The sequence below is a fragment of the Lepus europaeus genome, chromosome X (assembly GCF_033115175.1).
Source record: "Lepus europaeus isolate LE1 chromosome X, mLepTim1.pri, whole genome shotgun sequence".
Lineage (NCBI taxonomy): Eukaryota > Metazoa > Chordata > Mammalia > Lagomorpha > Leporidae > Lepus > Lepus europaeus.
In genome coordinates, this window is record NC_084850.1 from 84,658,582 (window position 1) to 84,677,763 (window position 19,182).

The 19,182-nt window shown below is 51.8% G+C and overlaps 1 protein-coding gene across 1 annotated transcript; it reads left to right on the forward strand.

Annotated features, from left to right (window-relative positions):
- Nucleotides 1–14,017: 14,017 nt before the first annotated feature.
- On the forward strand, nucleotides 14,018–16,045 carry CXCR3 (C-X-C motif chemokine receptor 3). The gene is made up of 2 exons (XM_062183084.1): nucleotides 14,018–14,029; nucleotides 14,906–16,045. The coding sequence occupies exons 1-2, from the start codon at nucleotides 14,018–14,020 to the stop codon at nucleotides 16,043–16,045; spliced, it is 1,152 nt and encodes a 383-aa protein (XP_062039068.1).
- The last annotated feature ends 3,137 nt before the right edge of the window (nucleotides 16,046–19,182 follow it).

The window sequence follows — 19,182 nt, forward strand, 5'->3', positions numbered from 1 at the left end:
GTAAGTCCCAGCCCTCTCCCTGGGGACAACTTAGTGGAATCTCATCGGCTTTGCACCAATGGGGCTATTAGGTTCATTATAAATTTCTGAAAGGAATTTTAGGAATTGCACAGCCAGGAAGCCCTCCACCCTGTGACATATCCCAGACAGGGAGGAACAAGAGAGCTCATACTCACATCCATAAAAACTCCAGCTTCAATGCAGACTGAGCTCTCAATTCTTTTCAGAGATGCCCACCTGGTCTATCAGATCTCTTTACCTCAATGTTCAAAAAAAAATAGCCAAGGCCTGCTCAGCTCTAGTCAGAGACATAGACATCTGTGCCAGTACCGAGAAATATGGGCTCAACTCTAACAGGAAACAGAGCCTGGATCAGGGCATCCCCATACAGAGCATGTGTAAAAACTCCCCAACTTGACATCACGCCCTATTGGGATTATAGAAAATTAGTTTCAGCTAGTTGAGGAACTTTGCAGAAGGCCAGAGAGTCCAAGCAAGTAGAGTGTAGACCAGAGTCAGGGCACCATCAAGTGGCCTCTTACAGGGTCCTGGAAAGGCAGTTTGAAGCCCCACTGCAGGGCTGGCTCCGTGGTGAAGTAGGTTAGTCCTCTGCCTGCAGCACCGGCATCCAATATGGGCTCTGGTTCAAGTCCCAGCTGCTCCACTTCTGATCCAGCTCTCTGCTGTGGCCTGGGAAAGCAGTAGAAGATGGCCCAAGTGCTTGGGCCCCTGCACCCACGTGAGAGATCCGGAAGAAGCTCCTGGCTCCTGGCTTCGAATTGGCGCAGTTCCGGCTGTTGCAGCCATTAGGGGAGTGAACCAATGGATGGAAGACCTTTCTCTCTGTCTCTTTCTCTCATTGTCTATAACTCTACCTCTCAAATAAATAAATAAAATCTTTTTTTTTTAAAAAAAGCCCCACTAGGAGGCAAACTGATGAAATCTTTACTTAGTATATACTGAATTGATCTTCTGTATATAAAGATAATTGAAAATGAAAAAAAAAAAAGCCTGGTGTTAAATTGGAAATTGCATACAAAATTAATCAATTTTTAAAAAAAATATCATGTAGGGGCCGGCGCCGCGGCTCACTAGGCTAATCCTCTGCCTTGCGGCGCCGGCACACCGGGTTCTAGTCCCGGTCGGGGCACCGATCCTGTCCCGGTTGCCCCTCTTCCAGGCCAGCTCTCTGCTGTGGCCAGGGAGTGCAGTGGAGGATGGCCCAAGTGCTTGGGCCCTGCACCCCATGGGAGACCAGGAGAAGCACCTGGCTCCTGCCATCGGAACAGCACGGTGCGCCGGCTGCCGCGCGCCTACCACGGCAGCCATTGGACGGTGAACCAACGGCAAAAAGGAAGACCTTTCTCTCTGTCTCTCTCTCTACTGTCCACTCTGCCTGTCAAAAATTTTTAAAAAAAATCATGTAGGATCTCTATCTTTAATGTGCTGTACACTGTTATTTAATGCTATAACTAGTACTCCAACAGTATTTTTTCACTTTGTGTTGCTATGTGGGGGCAAACTGTTGAAATCTTTACCTAATATATACTAAACTGATCTTCTGTATATAAAGAGAATTGAAAATGAATCTTGATGTGAATGGAAGGGGAGAGGTAGCGGGAAAGGGGAGGGTTGCGGGTGGGAGGGAAGTTATGGGGGGGAAGCCATTGTAATCCATAAGCTGTACTTTGGAAATTTATATTCATTAAATAAAAGTTTTTAAAAAAATAAAAATTAAAAAAAAATAAAATTTAAAAAAAGCCCCACTAGGAGGCAAACAGCTGTATCAACAAAGCCCCAACTCTGGTCAAGCACAGCCACGCTCCCCACTTGGCAGTCACCTGCCTCTGGCAAAGGGGTGGCCCTTTAGGTGATGATTGCAGCGATCCAGGTAGCCACGCCTCCATTCCGCAAGGCAGTGAGAGACAGAGACCCCATAGCTGGCTGTCCTTTCGTGTTCAGCAACTACAGGTTTAGGCTCCCATCAAAGGCATGTTTTTCAAGCTCCATGCTACAGTAACTTCCTATGGACACCTATGATGGCAGGACACAGCCTTGCTCGACTGCCAGCCAGCTGAGCTCACTGCCACAGCCCAGCACCGCGGGCCAATGGGTGCAAGCTCAGGAGGGGGGCTGCTCGGGGAATCACAATATTACGGTCCTCATCAATGACGAGCTTTTGAGACACCTTTAGGGTTACAAAATGACATGCTCTTGTGGCCAGCACTGTGACATAGTAAGCTAAGCTTCCACCCATGGTGCTGGCATCCCATATGGGCACCGTTTCAAGTCCCAGCTGCTCCTCTTCTGATCCAGCTCTCTGCTATGGCCTGGGAAAACAGTAGAAGATGGCTCAACATGGGAGACCCAGAGGAAGCTCCTGGCTTCTGGCTTGGGATCGGCGCAGCTCTGGCCAATGCAGTCATCTGGAGAGTGAACCAGAGGATGGAAAACCTCTCTCTCTCTCTCTCTCTCTCTCTCTCTCTCTCTCTCCCTGCCTTTGCCTTTCTGCAACTCCGCCTTTCAAATAAATCTTTTAAAAAAATGGAAAGATCATTTGCTTGTTTCTGAAGGAGGTGGGCGGTTTTGATGGATGTTTGGTCTGTGAAAGAGTCACTTTTGATGAATTAACCTAATTGTAGTTATTTTGTGTGTGATTCTTTTAATTACTAACAAAAAAATCCATGAGCTCAATAGCTTTGATATTTTGAATGCAAATCATAATAGCACCAATGTGGAAAAAAAATCAAAATGCAACCTTTCACTCAATGTTAGAAAATTGCCTAAAATGCAGTTTAATACCAAACAGCAGTTTAAATAGGGTAATTTTCTGCAAGGAAAATGTGCTGTTTTTATGTTTCCAACCCTCTTTAATTAAAATAAAGACAACTTGTAAAAAAAATTTAGGGAGCTGGTGCTGTGGTGTAGCAGATAAAGCCCTGACCTCAAGCGCCGGCATCCCATATGGGTGCCGATTCGAGTCCCAGCTGCTCCACTCCGATCCTGCTCTCTGCTATGGCCTGGGAAAGCAATAGAAGATGGTCCAAGTCCTTGGGCCCCTGCACCCACCTGGGAAACCTGGAAGAAACTTGCTCCTGACTTCAGACCAGCCCAGCCCCAGCCATTGCAGCCAATTGGGGAGTGCACCAGCGGATGGAAGACCTCTCTCTCTGCCTCTGCCTCTGTAACTCCACCTTTCAAATAAGTAAATAATCTTTTTAAAAATGTTTTTAAAAAGCCCCACTGGGTATTTTACAAGATAAGGACCCAGGGAGTGACAATGCTTTGCAGTCTTTACTCAATGGGATACCTTTTTGGGGAAGGCACCATGGCTTGCAGAGTGTGTCTTTTCCTCTACATGGAAGCCCAGCAACAGCCAAGAACCCAAGGCCAGACTCCCTGCTCCTCAGGGAGGGCAGCCTCCCTGGCAGGCGACTCTTCCCTACTCTGCAGACCAACTGTAGTTCAGAAAAAAGAACTTCAGGCTCTCAGCTGGTGATACCCTCTGAAGGACACAAGCCCCAATCTCTTCTACTCAGCCAGGAGAAGAAAGAATGACTGATGTACTGGGTCCAGCATTGTAGCGTAGCAGGTAAAACCTCTGCCAGCCATCCAGCATCCTATATGGATGCTGGCTCCTGTCCTGGTTACTCTACTTCCAACCCAGCTGCCCTCCAATGGCCTGGGAAAGAAGTGGAAGATGGAGCAAGTGCTTTGGCCCCTGCCACTCATGTGGGAGACCCGGTTAGAGTTCCAGGCTCCTGGCATCAGCCTGGTCCAGCCCTGGCCATTGTGACCATGTGGGGAGTGAACCAACAGATGGAAGATCTCTTTCTCTCTGTCTCTCGCTCTCTGTAACTCTGATTTTCAAAATAAATAAATAAATCCTTAAAAATAAATAAAGACTGATTTATCTATTTGAAATGCAGAGTAACAGAGAGAGAAAGAGAGATTTTCTATTCATTGGCTCACTCCCTTAAATGCCAACAGTCAGGACCAGGTCAGGCTAAAGCCAAGAGCCTGGAACTCCATCCGGGTCTCCCATATGGGTGGCAGGAACCCAACCACTTGAGCCACAATCTGCAGCTTCCCAGGCACATTAGCAAGGAGATAGCTCCACAGACGGGAGTAGCTGGGACTCAAATCAGGCACTCAAAAATGGGATGCACCATGATACGTAACCCTAGTCTGTATTCTGCAAGAGGTGCTGGTGGCTTGGAGAAGGAGTCCTTGGGCTGCTGATGCCTTCTAGCTGGTGGGCAGGCAGCTCTTTCCCTCCTTGGTTCAAAGGCTGCAGGGGAAGTTGAGAGGAGCTCCGGGCTGGGAGGCTGCAGGTAGCTAGACAGGGGGCAAAGGGAAGAAGCCCCAGAGTCTTGAAAGACAAAGTGAGGCTGCAGGAAGAAGAGGCGAGGAGTGAACTGAGGGAGTGGGCCCTGCCTTCCCTGGGATGAGACAGCAGCCTCCTCCAGGGAACATCTGTTCCTAAGCAGTTCTGGCCCTGTCTCTTTCTTACAAGGCTTCCAAACTGATCCTTGGAATAGCACTGACTCCCAACACATTCTGGATGAGGGAGACTCTGGGTAACTTTTATTTTGATATGATTTCAAACTTACGGAAAAGATACAAGAACAGTACACACTCCCTTGGCTCCTTTCAACCCTTGCCCCGTGCCACCCCTTTCCAGCTTGCTGCCATCCCACGTGCTTTATCCTCTAGCTCTTCGCATTTGGGTTCCAGGTCCTGTGACACTGACCTACAGACCTGAGAGCCTTGTACTACTACATACCTCAACGCATGCTTCCTACAAACAAGGACATCTTCTAACATCATCAAAATTAGCAAACTAGCAGGGATGCAGATTCTTATCTAATCTCCAGACCATAGTCAAAGTCCACCAACTGCCCTCAATATTTGGGCTTTATCTTACTCTCCTCTATGATGACTATGTAATCACACAGCTAATACATGAATGCAGCCTCTCTGCAAATCATTACAGATAAGGCCAAGGGCATCTTCTCTGGACTTGATCCCAGTCCCTTAACTAAAAAGCATCATACTGCAAGTGATACAGACTTGAGTGTCTCTGCCACTTAGCAGCTGTGTGATTTTGAGCAAGTGCCTTAACCTTTCTGTGTTTCTATCATCTGTAAAATGGGGGAGAGAATAATACTAACAACCTCAGAGTTACTCCCTGGTCACAGGTATTAAATGAATTCATCCCAATAAAATACTAAGAACAGCATCTGCATAGTTAAGACATCAAAATGAGGGCAGTTCAAAGATTCATGAAAATGGAATTAAAAATAAGTTGGGAGACAGGTGTTTGGGACACTAATAATCAGGAAATACAACTCGAAAGCACAATGAGATATCTACTCGTACACAAGGGGATGGCCACTATTAAAATAAAAAAGCATTGGGGCCGGCACTGTGGCACAGCGGGTTAAAGCCCTGGCCTGAAGCACCGGCATCCCATATGGGCGCTGGTTCGAGTCCCAGCTGTTCCACATCCCATCCAGCTCTCTGCTATGGCCTGGGAAAACAGTAGAAGATGACCCAAGTCCTTGGGCCCCTGTACCCACGTGGGAGACCTGGAAGAAGCTCCTGGCTCCTGTGCAGCTCCAGCCGTTGCAGCCAACTGGGGAGTAAACCAGCGGATGGAAGACCTCCGTCTCTCTCTCTCTCTCTCTCTCTCTGCGCCTCCTCTCTCTGTGTAACTCTTTCAAATAAATAAATAAGTAAATCTTTTTTTAAAAAACAAAAAGTAAGGAAAATCATTTAAAATAAAATAAAATAAAAAAGCAGAAGGGCCAGTGCTGTGGCACAGCAGCTTAAAGACCCAGCCTGCAGCACTGGTATCCAATATGGGTACCAGTTCGAGTCCTGGCTGCTCCACTTCCAATCCAGCTCTCTGCTATGGCTGGGAAAGCAGTAGAAGATGGCCCAAGTCCTTGGACCCTGCATCTGCGTGGAAGACCCAGAAGAAGCTCCTGGCTCCTGGCTTCAGATCAGCGCAGCTCCGGCCGTTGTGGTCATCTGGGGAGTAAACCAGTGGATGGAAGACCTCTCTCTCTCTCTGTATCTCCTTCTCTCTGTGTAACTCTTTAAAGTAAATAAAATAAATCTTTAAAAAAATAAAGAAAAATGCAGAACATTGGGGTGGATATTTGGCACAGCAATTAAAACACTGCTTGGGATGTCCACATCACATACCACTGTGCCTAGGTTTGGTGCTTGACTCCTGGCTGCTGATTCCAGCTTCCTGCTGATGCACATCCCAAGAGGCAGTATGTAATGGCTCAAGTAGTTGAGTCTCTGCTACCCATGTCAGAGACCCAGACTGAGTCCCTGGCTCCTGGTTTCAGCCTGGCCCAGTCCTGTCTGTTGTGAGCATTTGAGGAGTGAACCAGAGGGTGGAAGATCTGGCTATCTCTCTTCCTTTCAAATGAAAGTGAAAATAAAAATTTAGGAGCTGACACTGTAGCATAGCGGGTTAAATCACCATCTGCAGGGGCCGGCACTGTGGTGTAGTGGGTAAAGCCACCGCCTGCAGTGCAGGCATTCCATATGGGCAGCAGTTCGAGTCCCGGCTGCTCCACTTCCAATCCAGCTCTCTACTGTGGCCTGGGAAAGCAGTAGAAGACGGCCTAAGTGCTTGGGCCCCTGTGACCTGGAAGAAGCTCCTGGCTCCTGGCTTTGGATCAGTGCTGCTCTAGCAATTGCGGCCATCTAGGGAGTGAGCCGGAGGATGCAAGACCTCTCTCTCTGCCTCTCCTTCTCTCTATGTGTAACTCTGATTTTCAAATAAATAAAGAAATCTTTTTAAAAAATCACCATCTGCAATGTCAGCTCCCCGTATCAGAGCCGGTTTGAGTTCCAGCTGCTCTTCCTGATGCAGCTCCCTGCTAATGCAGCTAGTGTGGGTGATCCCGTGAGTCTGCCTGCCTAGCCCATGCAGAAGGTTAGCCTGACTGCTGGCAGGCAGTGGGAGCCCCGGGCACATTCCCCCCACCCCCACCTTCTGCCAACCAGGTAAACTGCTCCCAGGTGTGGCCCAGACCCACCTGAAAAGCTGCCGTAACATACGTGAACTTCAAACTGATTGGAGAAGCATAGTGGCGCCAATATCAGCTCTAGCCTATAGAATTAGTGTTGCCCTGAATTAGCTACGCTCCTGGGCCCCTGTACCCACGTGGGGGACCTGGACAAAGTGCCTGGCTCCTGACATTGGCCTAGCCCAGCCCCAACTGTCATGGCCATTTGAAGAGTGAACCAGCAGATGGATAATCTCTTTCTGTCTCTCCCCCCACCCCTTGTAACTCTTTTTAAATAAATAATCAATAATTTTTTAAATCTTTACAGATTTATTTACTTATTTTGGAATGCAAGAGACAGAGAAGTCTTCCATCTGCTGGTTCACTCCCCAGTTGTCCTCAACAGCCGGGTCTGGGCTAGGCTGAAGCCAGAAGCCAGAAACTCTACCCTGGTCCTCCATGTGGGTGGCAGGGGTCCAAACACCTGCACGATCATCTGCTTCCTTCCCTACAGTTGGATCCAAACCAGAGCAGCTGGGACTCAAAGCAATACTTTGAAATGGTATACTGGCGTCACCACTCCATATGGTTTGACCCACTGCACCACACCAGCTCCATAAATAAAATGTTTTCTAAAAATTATTTTAAAGTTTACTTTGGTGAATGGAATTGTGGTACAGCAGGTTAAGCCACAACCTGCAATGCTAGCATCCTATATGAGCACCAGTTTGAGTCCTGGCTGCTCCACTTCCAATCCAGCTCTCTGCTAATGAGTCTGGGAAAGCAGTCAAGAAGGCTCAATGTGCACCCACATGGGAGACTTAGATGGAGCTCAGGCTCCTGGCTTCAGCCTGGCCCATGCCCAGGTATTGTAATCATCTGGGGAGTGAACAAGCAGATGGAAGATATTCTCTCTCTCCCTCCCTCTCTCCCTCTTCCTCTTTCTCTCTCTCTGTCTCACTCTCCCCTAACTCTGCATTCCAAATAAAATAAATCCTTTCCAAAAAGAGTTTACTGTGGCACAAAAATTTTTGGAATTCACAGTTTTTTTTTTCATAAAGACATTTCTCATGAACTTTTTAAAGACCCCTCACAAATGTCAGCTCTTCTTATTACTCTATGGGGCAATCCAAGGGAATGCAAGAAGCAAATGGTAACAAAGCCTCCTCTATAGCACCAGCCCAAGCAGGAGAATGCCTGAGTAGGGTTACATGAGGAATCAGGTGTGACTGCTGAAAGACTGACAGTAGTATGTCGGGAGGGGCGGTGGCAGGAGTCTCCTATACTATAGCAGTCAGTGTTGCATATTAGAAAGCAACCTATGTGGGGCTGGTGCTGTGGCATAGAGGGTTAAGCCACTGCCTGCAACACCAGCGTCCCATATCAGAGCACCAGTTAGAGTCCAGGCTGCTCCACTTCTGATCCAGCTCCCTGCTAATGCACCTGGGAAAGTAGCGGAAGATAGCCCAAGTACTTGGGCTCCTGCCACCTACATGAGACCCGGATGGAGTTCCTGGCTCCTGGCTTTGGCCTGGACCTGCTTGTTGCAGCCACTGGAGAGTGAACCAGAGGACTGAAGATCTCCTCTCTCTCTCTCTCTCTCTCTCTCTATATATATATATATATATATATATATATATATGTCTGATTTTCAAATAAAGTAAATAAATCTTCAAAAGAGAGACACACACACACACACAGAGAGAGAGAGAGAGAGAGAGAGAGTCTTCCATCCACTGGTTCAATCCTCAAATGGCTGCAACAGCCAGGGCTGGGACAGGCCAAAGCCAGGAGCCAGGAACTTCTTCCAGGTCTCCCACATGGGTGCAGGGGCCCAAGCACTTGGGCCATCCTCCACTGCTTTCCCAGGCCATAGCAGGGAGCTAGATCAGAAGTGGAGCAGCCTGGACTTCAACCAGCACCCACATGGGATGCCAGTATCGCAGGTGGCAGCTTTACCCACTAAGCCACAATGCTGGACCCCATAAATCTTTTTTAAAAAGAGAAAAGAAGGAGGGAAAGAAAGAAGTAAAGAGATTATGGGACCAGTATTGTAGCACAGCAGGTTAAGCTGCTGCTTGTGACGCCAACAGCACATATTGGAGCATCTGTGTGAGTCCTGGCTGCTCCACTTCTAATCCAGCTTCACACTAATGCACCTGTAAAGGAAGAAGTTGATGGCCCAAGTGCCCGGGCCCCTGCCACCCACACAGAAGACCCAGATGGAGTTCCGGGCTCCTGGCTTTGACCTGGCCCAGAAAGCAACCTGGATAGGAATGTTCTGACAAAGCCTCCCTGCTAACCTTGGACAGTAACCTCTGCCTCAGTGGCCGGGGTCGGGGGGTAGGGTTGATGGGGGATGGGGAGGGAGGAGCCAATGAAAGGACTAAAGGAGATCATGTGTATGGCAGGGAGGGCTTGCAGAATGGAAGCCACTTCTCTTTAACTGTTCCCCGGCACTGCTGGGGACAAGCTGGCAGGAAGGTCATTGTGCTTGGTGATGGGCCTTGGGTTGAAATTACTCTCCAGCCACCTCTACCCTCCATCTCTCACAAGTTCACTCTGTTCTGAATACACCTGCAGGAACAAGCTCTTCCTGACTTCCTGGTGATGGCCCCTGGTGTTCCCAGGGCAGGAATTCCTTTGTGTCCTTTTGCTGCCTGAAAAACAGCAGCAACAATCCTGGAAGACCCAGCTCCACCTTCATCTCCTCTCTGAGGTCCCACCTGGTCCCCCCGTGAGCAAGTCCCCACAGCCTTGGGAATGCGTTCCCCCCAGGCCGAGACTGCATGGCCCCACCCGAGGCTCCTGAGGCCCCAACCATGGCCCCAGCACTTAGAAAGCGCTTGCTTCCGGGGCCAGTGCTGTGGCTTAGCAGATAAAGCCGTGGCCTGCAGTGCAGCATCCCATATGGGCGCTGGTTTGAGTCCCGGCTGCTCCACCTCCGATCCAGCTCTCTGCTATGTCCTGGGAAAGTAGTAGAAGATGGCCCAAGTCCTTGGGCCCCTGCACCTGCGTGGGAGACCTGGAGAAAGCTCCTGGCTTCAGATAGGTACAGCTCCAGCTGTTGCGGCTAATTGGGGAGTGAACCAGGGGATGGACGATTCTCTCTCTCTCTCTCTCTGTCTCTCTCTGTCTCTGTCTCTCTCTCTCTCCCTCCCTCCCTCCTAGGAGGACTTGGAACTGCAGGAAATAGGAACATCAGGCAGTGAAGCGGGCAGTCCCCAGTGCCCGGGGCCTCCCTGTGACTTGAGCTCTCCTTGCCCTGGGCAGCTCAAGGCCAGCAAAAGGAAGCCAAGCCAGATGCATGCCCCTGTGTGGGGCTGTGACTCTTCCTAATTGCAAGTAAGCCAGGCTCAGCCCCAGCGAAAGCTCTGTTCTGAGCCTGCTCTCCTGGCAGCCAGTGCAGGGGCTGTGCAGGAGAGGGGAGGGAGGAGGAGGAAATGGCCCTTGTGCCCCAGCTGGCTGGTCCGGCAGACAGCTGGAGGGGCCCTCCTTCCTGTGAAGGAACCTGGCTCCGGGCTCAGCCCTCTGAGCCTGCCATCTCCCCAGACCACAGCCCAGAGGTGTGAAAGAATGAAAAATAACGTGGGGAGGGGTGGCCAAGAAGAGCCAGGTGCACATTTCACACCTTGACCACAGGTGGGGCCCCGAGCAGCTTCGCTCTGACTAACTTCCTCCTCAGGCTTCCCTGCTGGCTGCTCTGGAGGGCCCGAGCACAGGGCACAGGGGTTAGACAGCAGGGTTGAGCCCCTGGCTAGGCGGCTGTCCCCAGCCAGGCTGGGCCTGGCTCAGACCCGGCCTGAAGGCTGCTTGGCACCAGAAAAGACCATACGAGAGGGCTGGGTAAGGGCCTGGCTCAGCCCCACCACACGAGACTCTTCCAAGGCTTCTTAGCCATGAAAGACAAAGGAAGCCAGCCACAGACCTGCCACTGCAGGGCTTGGGAGGGGATTGGCTTAGAAACTCCCTGCAGGGGGCGGAGACTGTTGCTCCTGCGCTGTGCCAAATACTTTCGACACGTATCTTTTGCAATCCACAGAGCAACCCTATCTAAGGTGAGAAATGATCTGCCCAGGATTACTCAGCTGGGTAACCAAAGAATTCGGCTAGGACTGGAGAAACCTCTTTCGGCACACCCCACCCAGCCGCCCCCTACCACCACCACCAACAACAACAACAACTAAGGCAAGATGTGGCCTTTCTGGAAGGACCAGCCCTCTGGCCAAGTTCACGCCAACACGTGTCACAAAACACCACGCTCTCTCGTAGGCTCCCGACGTGAAAGGCTCCCGGCGGCTCTTAGCTGGGACACGGCTCCAACAGGGGAGAGCCCAGACAAGGTCAGCATTGTTCCCTGTGCATCACGGTCACAAGAGTCCTCTGGGGGCAGCGAGGCAGTCCAGGCTGGCCTATCAGGAGCCAGCCTTGGAATCAGGATGCTGGGACTCCACAGCTTTACCTCTTCTCTTTTCTATTTCACATGGGCCAAGTAACATTGCAGCAGCGGGACCTTCCAAAAGTTCGTGGAAATGCATGTTCAGAAAAGGCCACGCATGCAATTTAGAACTTTTCACCCCAAAAAAAGTCTTTTTTATTTTTTAATTTTTATTCTTTATTTTTTGACAGGCAGAGTTAGAGAGAGAGAGAGGGAGAGACAGAGAGAAAGGTTTTCCTTTTTCCATTGGTTCATCCCCCAAGTGGCCGCTATGGCCAGTGTGTTGTCTCCAGCATGCTGCGCCAAGCCAAAGCCAGGAGCCAGGTGCTTCCTCCTGGTCTCCCATGCGGGTGCAGGGCCCAAGGACCTGGGCCATCCTCCACTGCCTTCCCGGGCCACAGCAGAGAGCTGGACTGGAAGAGGAATAACCGGGACAGAATCCAGCACCCCAACCGGGACTAGAACCCGGGGTGCCGGCGCCGCAGGCGGAGGATTAACCTAGTGAGCCGCAGCACCGGCGAAACTGGTCTTTTGATCCCATTTTCCATGAACTTTTGGAAGTACTCTCCTGTGTTTGGAAAAGCCATGTCGGCTTGTCAACTTCCACCAACACAAGATATTTCCGAAACTACCATCTATTTTCACCATCATTTCTTCCATAAAGAAAATGTCTCCCGAATGCCAAAAAAGAGGATGAAGGGCACAGTTGCAGAATACAACAGTGCTTTGATTGAACAAATACAGCTTTTTGTGGTCACTTTGTGTCATTTGCTGAAGCCCCAGGAACTCAAACTTCTTTATCAACCCACATGGGGAAATTGTGGTCCCACCTCCTGTCCCCTTTCTACCCCCACAAGCAGTCACTTGCCAAGTCCCGGTCACCCCAACTGGCCTGGCTTCCAGAATTCTCCTACTCCCTTCCACGTGCACTGCTGCTGACCTCTTCCGGGCTGTCAGTTCCCTCTGGCCCAAACTCTGCAGGTGACAAGCTACTCCACAGCAAGCAGTCACAGCTGTCTAAAGAGGGAGGGGTAGGGCCTCAAGGCCAGGAAAGTGCGTGTGCAGATCGTGTCCTAAAAGTGAACTCTGGTAGACCAGCCTTAGCTGGAAACGGCCTGGGCCCCAAGAGCACAGGTTCACATCGGCCTCTGTCTCCTCCTCCCTCCCTCTCTCTGTCCTTTTCCACCGAGAGGAGAGAGGGAAAGTGGAAAAAAACTGTTAGAGAGAGGCAAGTTAGGAGGAGGTGGCTTGCCAGCTGATAATGAGAACGGGGCAAGAGGGGGAAGAGAGAAGAGCTAAGGCGGGTGCCAAGGGGACATGGGAAAGATAACTGTTCTGCTACTCTGCCTTGCAGGGACTAATGGCCTGGACCAACGCCACCAATCTCAAGGTCCCTACCTACTCCTCTGTATCCCCGGAGGCGCCTGCTCTGTGAACTCGTGCTGTCTTCAGTCTCTGTTTGAAATGTTGAGAACAAACAGCCGTATCCAAGACAACACGGTATTGTTGTTTGTGGCAGTTTTTAGAATTCTCCTAGGTGGTGTCAACCTCCCCGCGACACTTTGTAAACCCGCCTCTTCCACCACGTGCTCACTGAGTTTTCTAGATACATGCCTGGTCAGACATGTAGCTGTGGCTCATTTGGTTTTAGCTACATGACCATAGCAGGTGATCTGAAAGAAACCAAAGGTAGCTTAATGAGTGGTAAGAGGAGAGCCAGACAGCCACGGAATCCAGCCCAGCGTCCACTCTCACTCCCTCCCTGCAGCTGCTGACGGCCTCTCTCCCCTTTCTCAGTCACCCACGGGGACAGCTCACAAGGGATTCGTGTGGCTGGAATGAGGCAGTGTCAGACAAAGCACTTAAAGCAACGTCTAGCACAGAGCAAGTTCATTACTCAGTAGGTTCCCTTTCCTTTCCACACACACCCCCCCCCCGATGCTGGCCGGTTGATTAATGGGGAGGAGGGATGATGAAGAACTAGACTTCCTATGATAGATTTCTTTGAACTACTTTAATTTGGAAAGAAGAGCAATCTCTTCTACAGACAGAACCCGTTGCACGATGCAGGCTTTACCAACAAGCAAGGATCAACTCCAGCCCCGCACAGAGGAACCCAAGTTCTCATTTATGGAGCACTGACCACACCAGGACTAGAGAAACAATTCTTGCCCCTGGCAGCAGGGCTGCCTTTCCCTCCCAGCTCGGTTGCTTCTCCTTCAGATCTCCCCACCACCACCACCACCACCAAAGACCTATCCCCGCCCACCACCCTGTGCCCTGCCCGAGGACCTGGCCTTTCTGGTCCCAGGCGCATGGCCGGCTCATCCAAAGTGGCTCTGCCTGACCCCTGGAGTGGCTGCGATGGGAATTGTGTGGTCTGTGGGCTGAGGAAGTCTGGAGCAGATAACCCCCTGGAAGAGGCTGCTGCCGAGAGAACCGCGTGAAAACCTCACTTCCTCTGTGCTGCGCAGGTTCCCAACCACAAGCACCAAAGCAGAGGGGCAGGCAGCACACAGCCCAGCAGCCGGAGCAGCAGGGAGCCATGGTCTCGGAGGTAAGTGCTGCTGGCTAGCCTGGCCAGGACACAGCTCCTAGTGGACAGCCAGGGTACTAGGTTACACCAGGGCTGGCCTCCGGCCCAGCAGCAGCCAAGGGCTGGGTGGGCTGCTAAAGGCTGCAGGGTTATGATAGGAGCACTAAACAGGGAACTGGGACCCCAGATTGGCCACTGACCATGGGCGAGTCCCTTCCCCTATCTGGCTTGCGGTGTCTCATCTGAAAACTTGCTGGGGATTCTGGCTGAATTACAGGGACCTCCAAGGCTCCCTCTAGCCCTGGCTTGCACCGTTGACTATTGCATAGTAGATTGAATTGGCACTGGGGAAGCCTGCAGCTCCCAGGGTGGTTGGGGGCAGGGGTGAGGGGGCAAAAAAGATTCCTCCTCGAGCCTGCTGGGGGAGCCCCCAGTGGGCAGCTAAATGGGGCGCGAACCTCAGTGCAGGGAAGGAGTAGAAGGAGGCAGAAAGCAGAGCTGGCAGTGATGGGGGGGCTACATTGATTTATAGAGAGGCCCCACAGTTGGCAGGAAGCTGGCGTCCCCAGACGACGACAGCGGAGAGAAGAGGAGGGCCAGTGTAGGAAGAGGGGACAGGGAAGAAGTAAATGCCGAGGAAGGTGGCTGAACTAGGCGTGGCCCTGCAGCTGGAGAGCTCGGGGCCCCAGAGGGAGGCTCTTCCTCCTGCCCAAGACCCCCACGCCCACAAGGGTGCGAGAGACAGCCTTTGAGACAAAGCGGTCACCACCCCCAGAGCCCAGTCTGGCGACTGGGGTTCAGGAGGCGTGGCCCTGGCAGAAGGGCGAGGCCGATGAGGAGGCTCCCTGGAGCCTGGGGGCAGGGGCCGCTGCTCTGAGAGCAAGCCGCTCAGCCTAGGACACGGGCAAACACGCGGGCTCTCCCCTCCCTCGGCAGGTGAGCGGACGCCAGGTGCTGGATGCCTCAGACTTTGCCATGCTCCTGGAAAACTGTAGCTCTGCGTACGGAGACTATGGAGAAAACGAGAGCGACTCCTGCTGCACCTCCCCACCCTGCCCGCAGGACTTGAGCCTGAACTTCGACCGTGCCTTCCTGCCGGTCCTCTACAGCCTCCTCTTTCTGCTGGGGCTGCTAGGCAACGGCGCCGTGGCCGCCGTGCTGCTGAGCCAGCGCGCGGCCCTGAGCAGCACCGACACCTTCCTGCTCCACCTGGCCGTGGCTGACGCCCTGCTGGTGGTGACTCTCCCGCTCTGGGCAGTGGACGCTGCCATCCAGTGGGTCTTTGGCTCGGGCCTCTGCAAAGTGGCCGGCGCCCTCTTCAACATCAACTTCTACGCCGGGGCCCTCCTGCTGGCCTGCATCAGCTTTGACCGTTACCTGAGCATAGTGCACGCCACACAGCTCTACCGCCGGGGCCCCCGGGCCCGTGTGGCCCTCACCTGTGTGGTCGTGTGGGGGCTCTGTCTGCTCTTTGCCCTCCCGGACTTCATCTTCCTGTCGGCTCACCACGACGAGCGGCTCAAAGCCACCCACTGCCAGTATAGCTTCCCGCAGGTGGGCCGCACGGCTCTGCGCCTCCTGCAGCTGGTGGCTGGCTTCCTGCTGCCCCTGCTGGTCATGGCCTACTGCTATGCCCGCATCCTGGCTGTGCTGCTGCTCTCCAGGGGCCAGAGGCGCCTGCGGGCCATGAGGCTGGTGGTGGTGGTAGTGGTGGCCTTTGCCCTCTGCTGGACGCCCTACTACCTGGTGGTGCTGGTGGACACCCTCATGGACCTGGGGGCCTTGGCCCGCCACTGCGGCCGAGAAAGCCATGTGGATGTGGCCAAGTCGGTCACCTCAGGCCTGGGCTATATGCACTGCTGCCTCAACCCACTGCTCTATGCCTTTGTGGGCATCAAGTTCCGAGAGCGGATGTGGATGCTGTTGGTGCGCCTGGGCTGCCCCGGCCAGAGAGCGCTCCAAAGGCAGCAGCCATCCTCTTTCCGCCGAGACTCGTCCTGGTCCGAGACCACAGAGGCCTCCTTCTCGGGCCTGTGAGGCTGGAATGCGGCATCCCCTTTCACCCACGCAGCCTGCCTTGCCCCCACATCCACATTCCTCCCTCTGCTTGGGCCTGCTCTGCATGCCCCGAGAGCCTCGCCCCTGGAACTCCCTGGCAGCCCCAGCACCACGCAGTCTCCCAGGGAGCCGCCCTTCTGGCTCTGGAAGCTGTGCCATCGCCGCTCCTTAGCAGCCTAGCCCCATCTGCCATTCCAGAAGTGGCTGCCAGAGTCCCCACGGCACATTTAACTTGCTAACTACAACATGGCCTTCCCCACAGGCATGGAGCGAGAGGCAAACAGCCCCTGGCGGACAGAGGCCCAGGCCTCTAGCTCAGGAGGGATTATGGTTCTGGACCCCATAAACTGTATTTGCTTATTTTTGTGTCTAAAATCCTGCTTAAAACTCTTCAATAAACGAGATCATCAGGACCAGGGTGTGTTAGCAGTGATTATTACAGGCAGCCCTGACTCAGCTCGGGGGATGCACTTCCGGCTTCTCCCTGCCTGGGCCTGGGTCTGGGTCTGTGGCAGCGCATCCTGCCCTTGTTATTGTCTCTGAAGCCTTCTCTCTGCTCCCCTGCACACTTCTATTTCTCAGGGAAGCACCCAGGTGCACAGGTACGGGGTGAGCAGTTAGGCAGCTGACTGCCTGGACACGGTCTGATTCTAATTTGGGGAAGGAACGATCAGATACAAATAAGACAGCGCTGGGTTCTGGAAGCTCAGGCCAACAGGCAAGGTGTGCTGAGAACGAGCAATATGAAGCAGCCTATGGCACAGTGCAAAGGAACAGCACGTAGTGAAGCCAGGGCTCAGAACGCCAGAGGCTTCCTTAAGATTCAAAGGGCAAGTGACGTTTCCAAGAGGAGAGGGAAAGAAAGGTAGTATTTCCAGGCAAGAAGGCAACAGCAAACGTACAAAGGCTGAAAACTGAAATGTTTACTGGAGGAATTATGAGTAGTTCAGGTCAGGGGAAGAGGCAAAAATAAGACTGACAGTTGGGGCTGCCGCCTGCAGTGCCGGCATCACCTATGGGTGCCGGTTCAAGACCCGGCTGCTCCACTTCCAATCCAGCTCTCTGCTATGGCTTGAGAAGGCAGCAGAGGATAGTCTGAGTCCTTGGGCCCCTGCACCCGAGGGGGAGACCTGGAAGAAGTTCCTGGCTCCTGGCTTCAGACTGGTTCAGCCATTTGGGGAGTGAACCAGTGGAGGATCTCTCTCTCTCTCTCTCTCTCTCTCTCTCTCTCTCTCTCTCTCTCCTTCTCCCCCCTCTGCCTCTCTGTAACTCTTTCAAATAAATAAACAAATCTTTAAAAAAAGACAGGTAGCATGGGATCAGGTGATGTAATCACAGAGACCAATCAGAAAGCTGTATTGGGGACTGACGCTGTAGCATAGTAGGGTAAGCCTCCACGTGTGGTGCAGGCATCCCATATGGTTGCCGGTTGGAGTTCTGGCTGCTCAACTCTTGATCCAGCTCCCTGCTAATGCACCTGGGAAAGCAGTGGAAGACGACCCAAGTGTTTGGGTCCCTGCATCCATGTGGGAGAACTGGAAGAAGCTCCTGGCTCCTGGCTTCAGATCATTGCAGCCATTTGGGGAGTAAACCAGCAGATAGAAGATCTCTCTGCCTCTCCCTCTCTCGCTCTGTAACTCTCAAATAAATAAATAAATCTTTAAAAACTAAAGGTCTACCGTTTAAAAAAAAGAAAACTGTATTGGTTATTCAGGTGGCAGGTGATGCAGGCTGTTAGTAGGGAAATGGCAGTGGGCTGGAAGAAAAGCAACAAGGCCAGCAGCACTCCGGCCTCAGAATCAACCCTTGGGGCATTCGGATCTGGCTAAAAGGCCCATGAGAGTCTCGCAGGCATGGAAATCCAAGACATTGTGGCAAAAATGACCCGAATGAAAGATCTTGGTGAACAAGACCCCAGCAGAAAGAACGGGCCATCAAAGAAGGAGGCACCTTTCTCTGAAGGGAAGAAGGAACCTCCACTGTGATATGGGCTTGACTAAACAAGTTCAGAGTTGGTGAACTTAAGAGGCTTCCATAGCCTTGATAGCTTATGGCAAGAGCCTCGGGTGATTACTGACGTCATAAATGAGAGTGTCAATTGTTAAATCAACAACGGGAGTCACTGTGCACCTGCTCCCCACGTAGGATCTCTGTCCTTAATGTGTTTTACTATGAGAGTTGACGATAAAACTACTAGTCGAACAGTACTCTATACCTTGTGTTCTTGTGTGGGTGCAGTCTGTTGAAATCTTTACTTAGTATATACTAAGTTGATCTTCTGTATATAAAGATAATTGAAAATGAATCTTGATGAAGAGTGGGATGGGAGAGGGAGTGGGAGATGGGAGGGAGGTTATGGGGGAAAAAGCCACAACAATGAAAAATTTGCATTTTGTAAATATATATTTATTTAAAAAATAATAAAAGCAGGGAATTTTAACTAAAAAAAAAGAAAAGCAACAAGGCCAGACAAATTGCCCAGAGCTGCTAGCACATAGACCCCTGGAGTTGCACTGTAGGAAGCATGCTCACACAGCTAACTGCTAGGGTGGATGTGAGTGGAGGAAATAACCAGGGCTTCCCAGAAGAGCAGGTGACAGGACGGCTGCGTTAAGGCAAAGGCTGATGGGTTGGACCCACTGCACTCTCAGTTCCCCCTAATGATGTGCCTCCTGTGCCAAGGTCTAGTTTCACAGGCCAGCTGGGCCCCCGCTGAGACTTCCAAACATGGCTAGAGGTAAAACAGGGAGGCAGAACCTGAGGAGTTGGCTGGAAAAGCTCTCTCTGCCCTCTTCGCACACCGCATCCCATCTGGTCTTGTGGTTAGGAGTCTGTGGCCACTAAAAGAACACTCTAAAGTTCTGTACAGTCAGAGGACAGAAAACAACAGAATAACACATCCTGCCTTTAAAATCTCTCACTGATGCTAGACTGGCAAAGATGTTTGTGGCAGCACAAAAATTGGGCCCCTCAAGACGTGCACACTGTAACCGCCCAGAACTCATGAATATGTTGCCTTACACCACGAAAGGGGAATTAAGGTTGCTAATGAGCAGACTTTAAAGTAAGGAGAGTCTCCTGGGCATTGAGCCCAATGTCATCATAAGGGTCCTCAG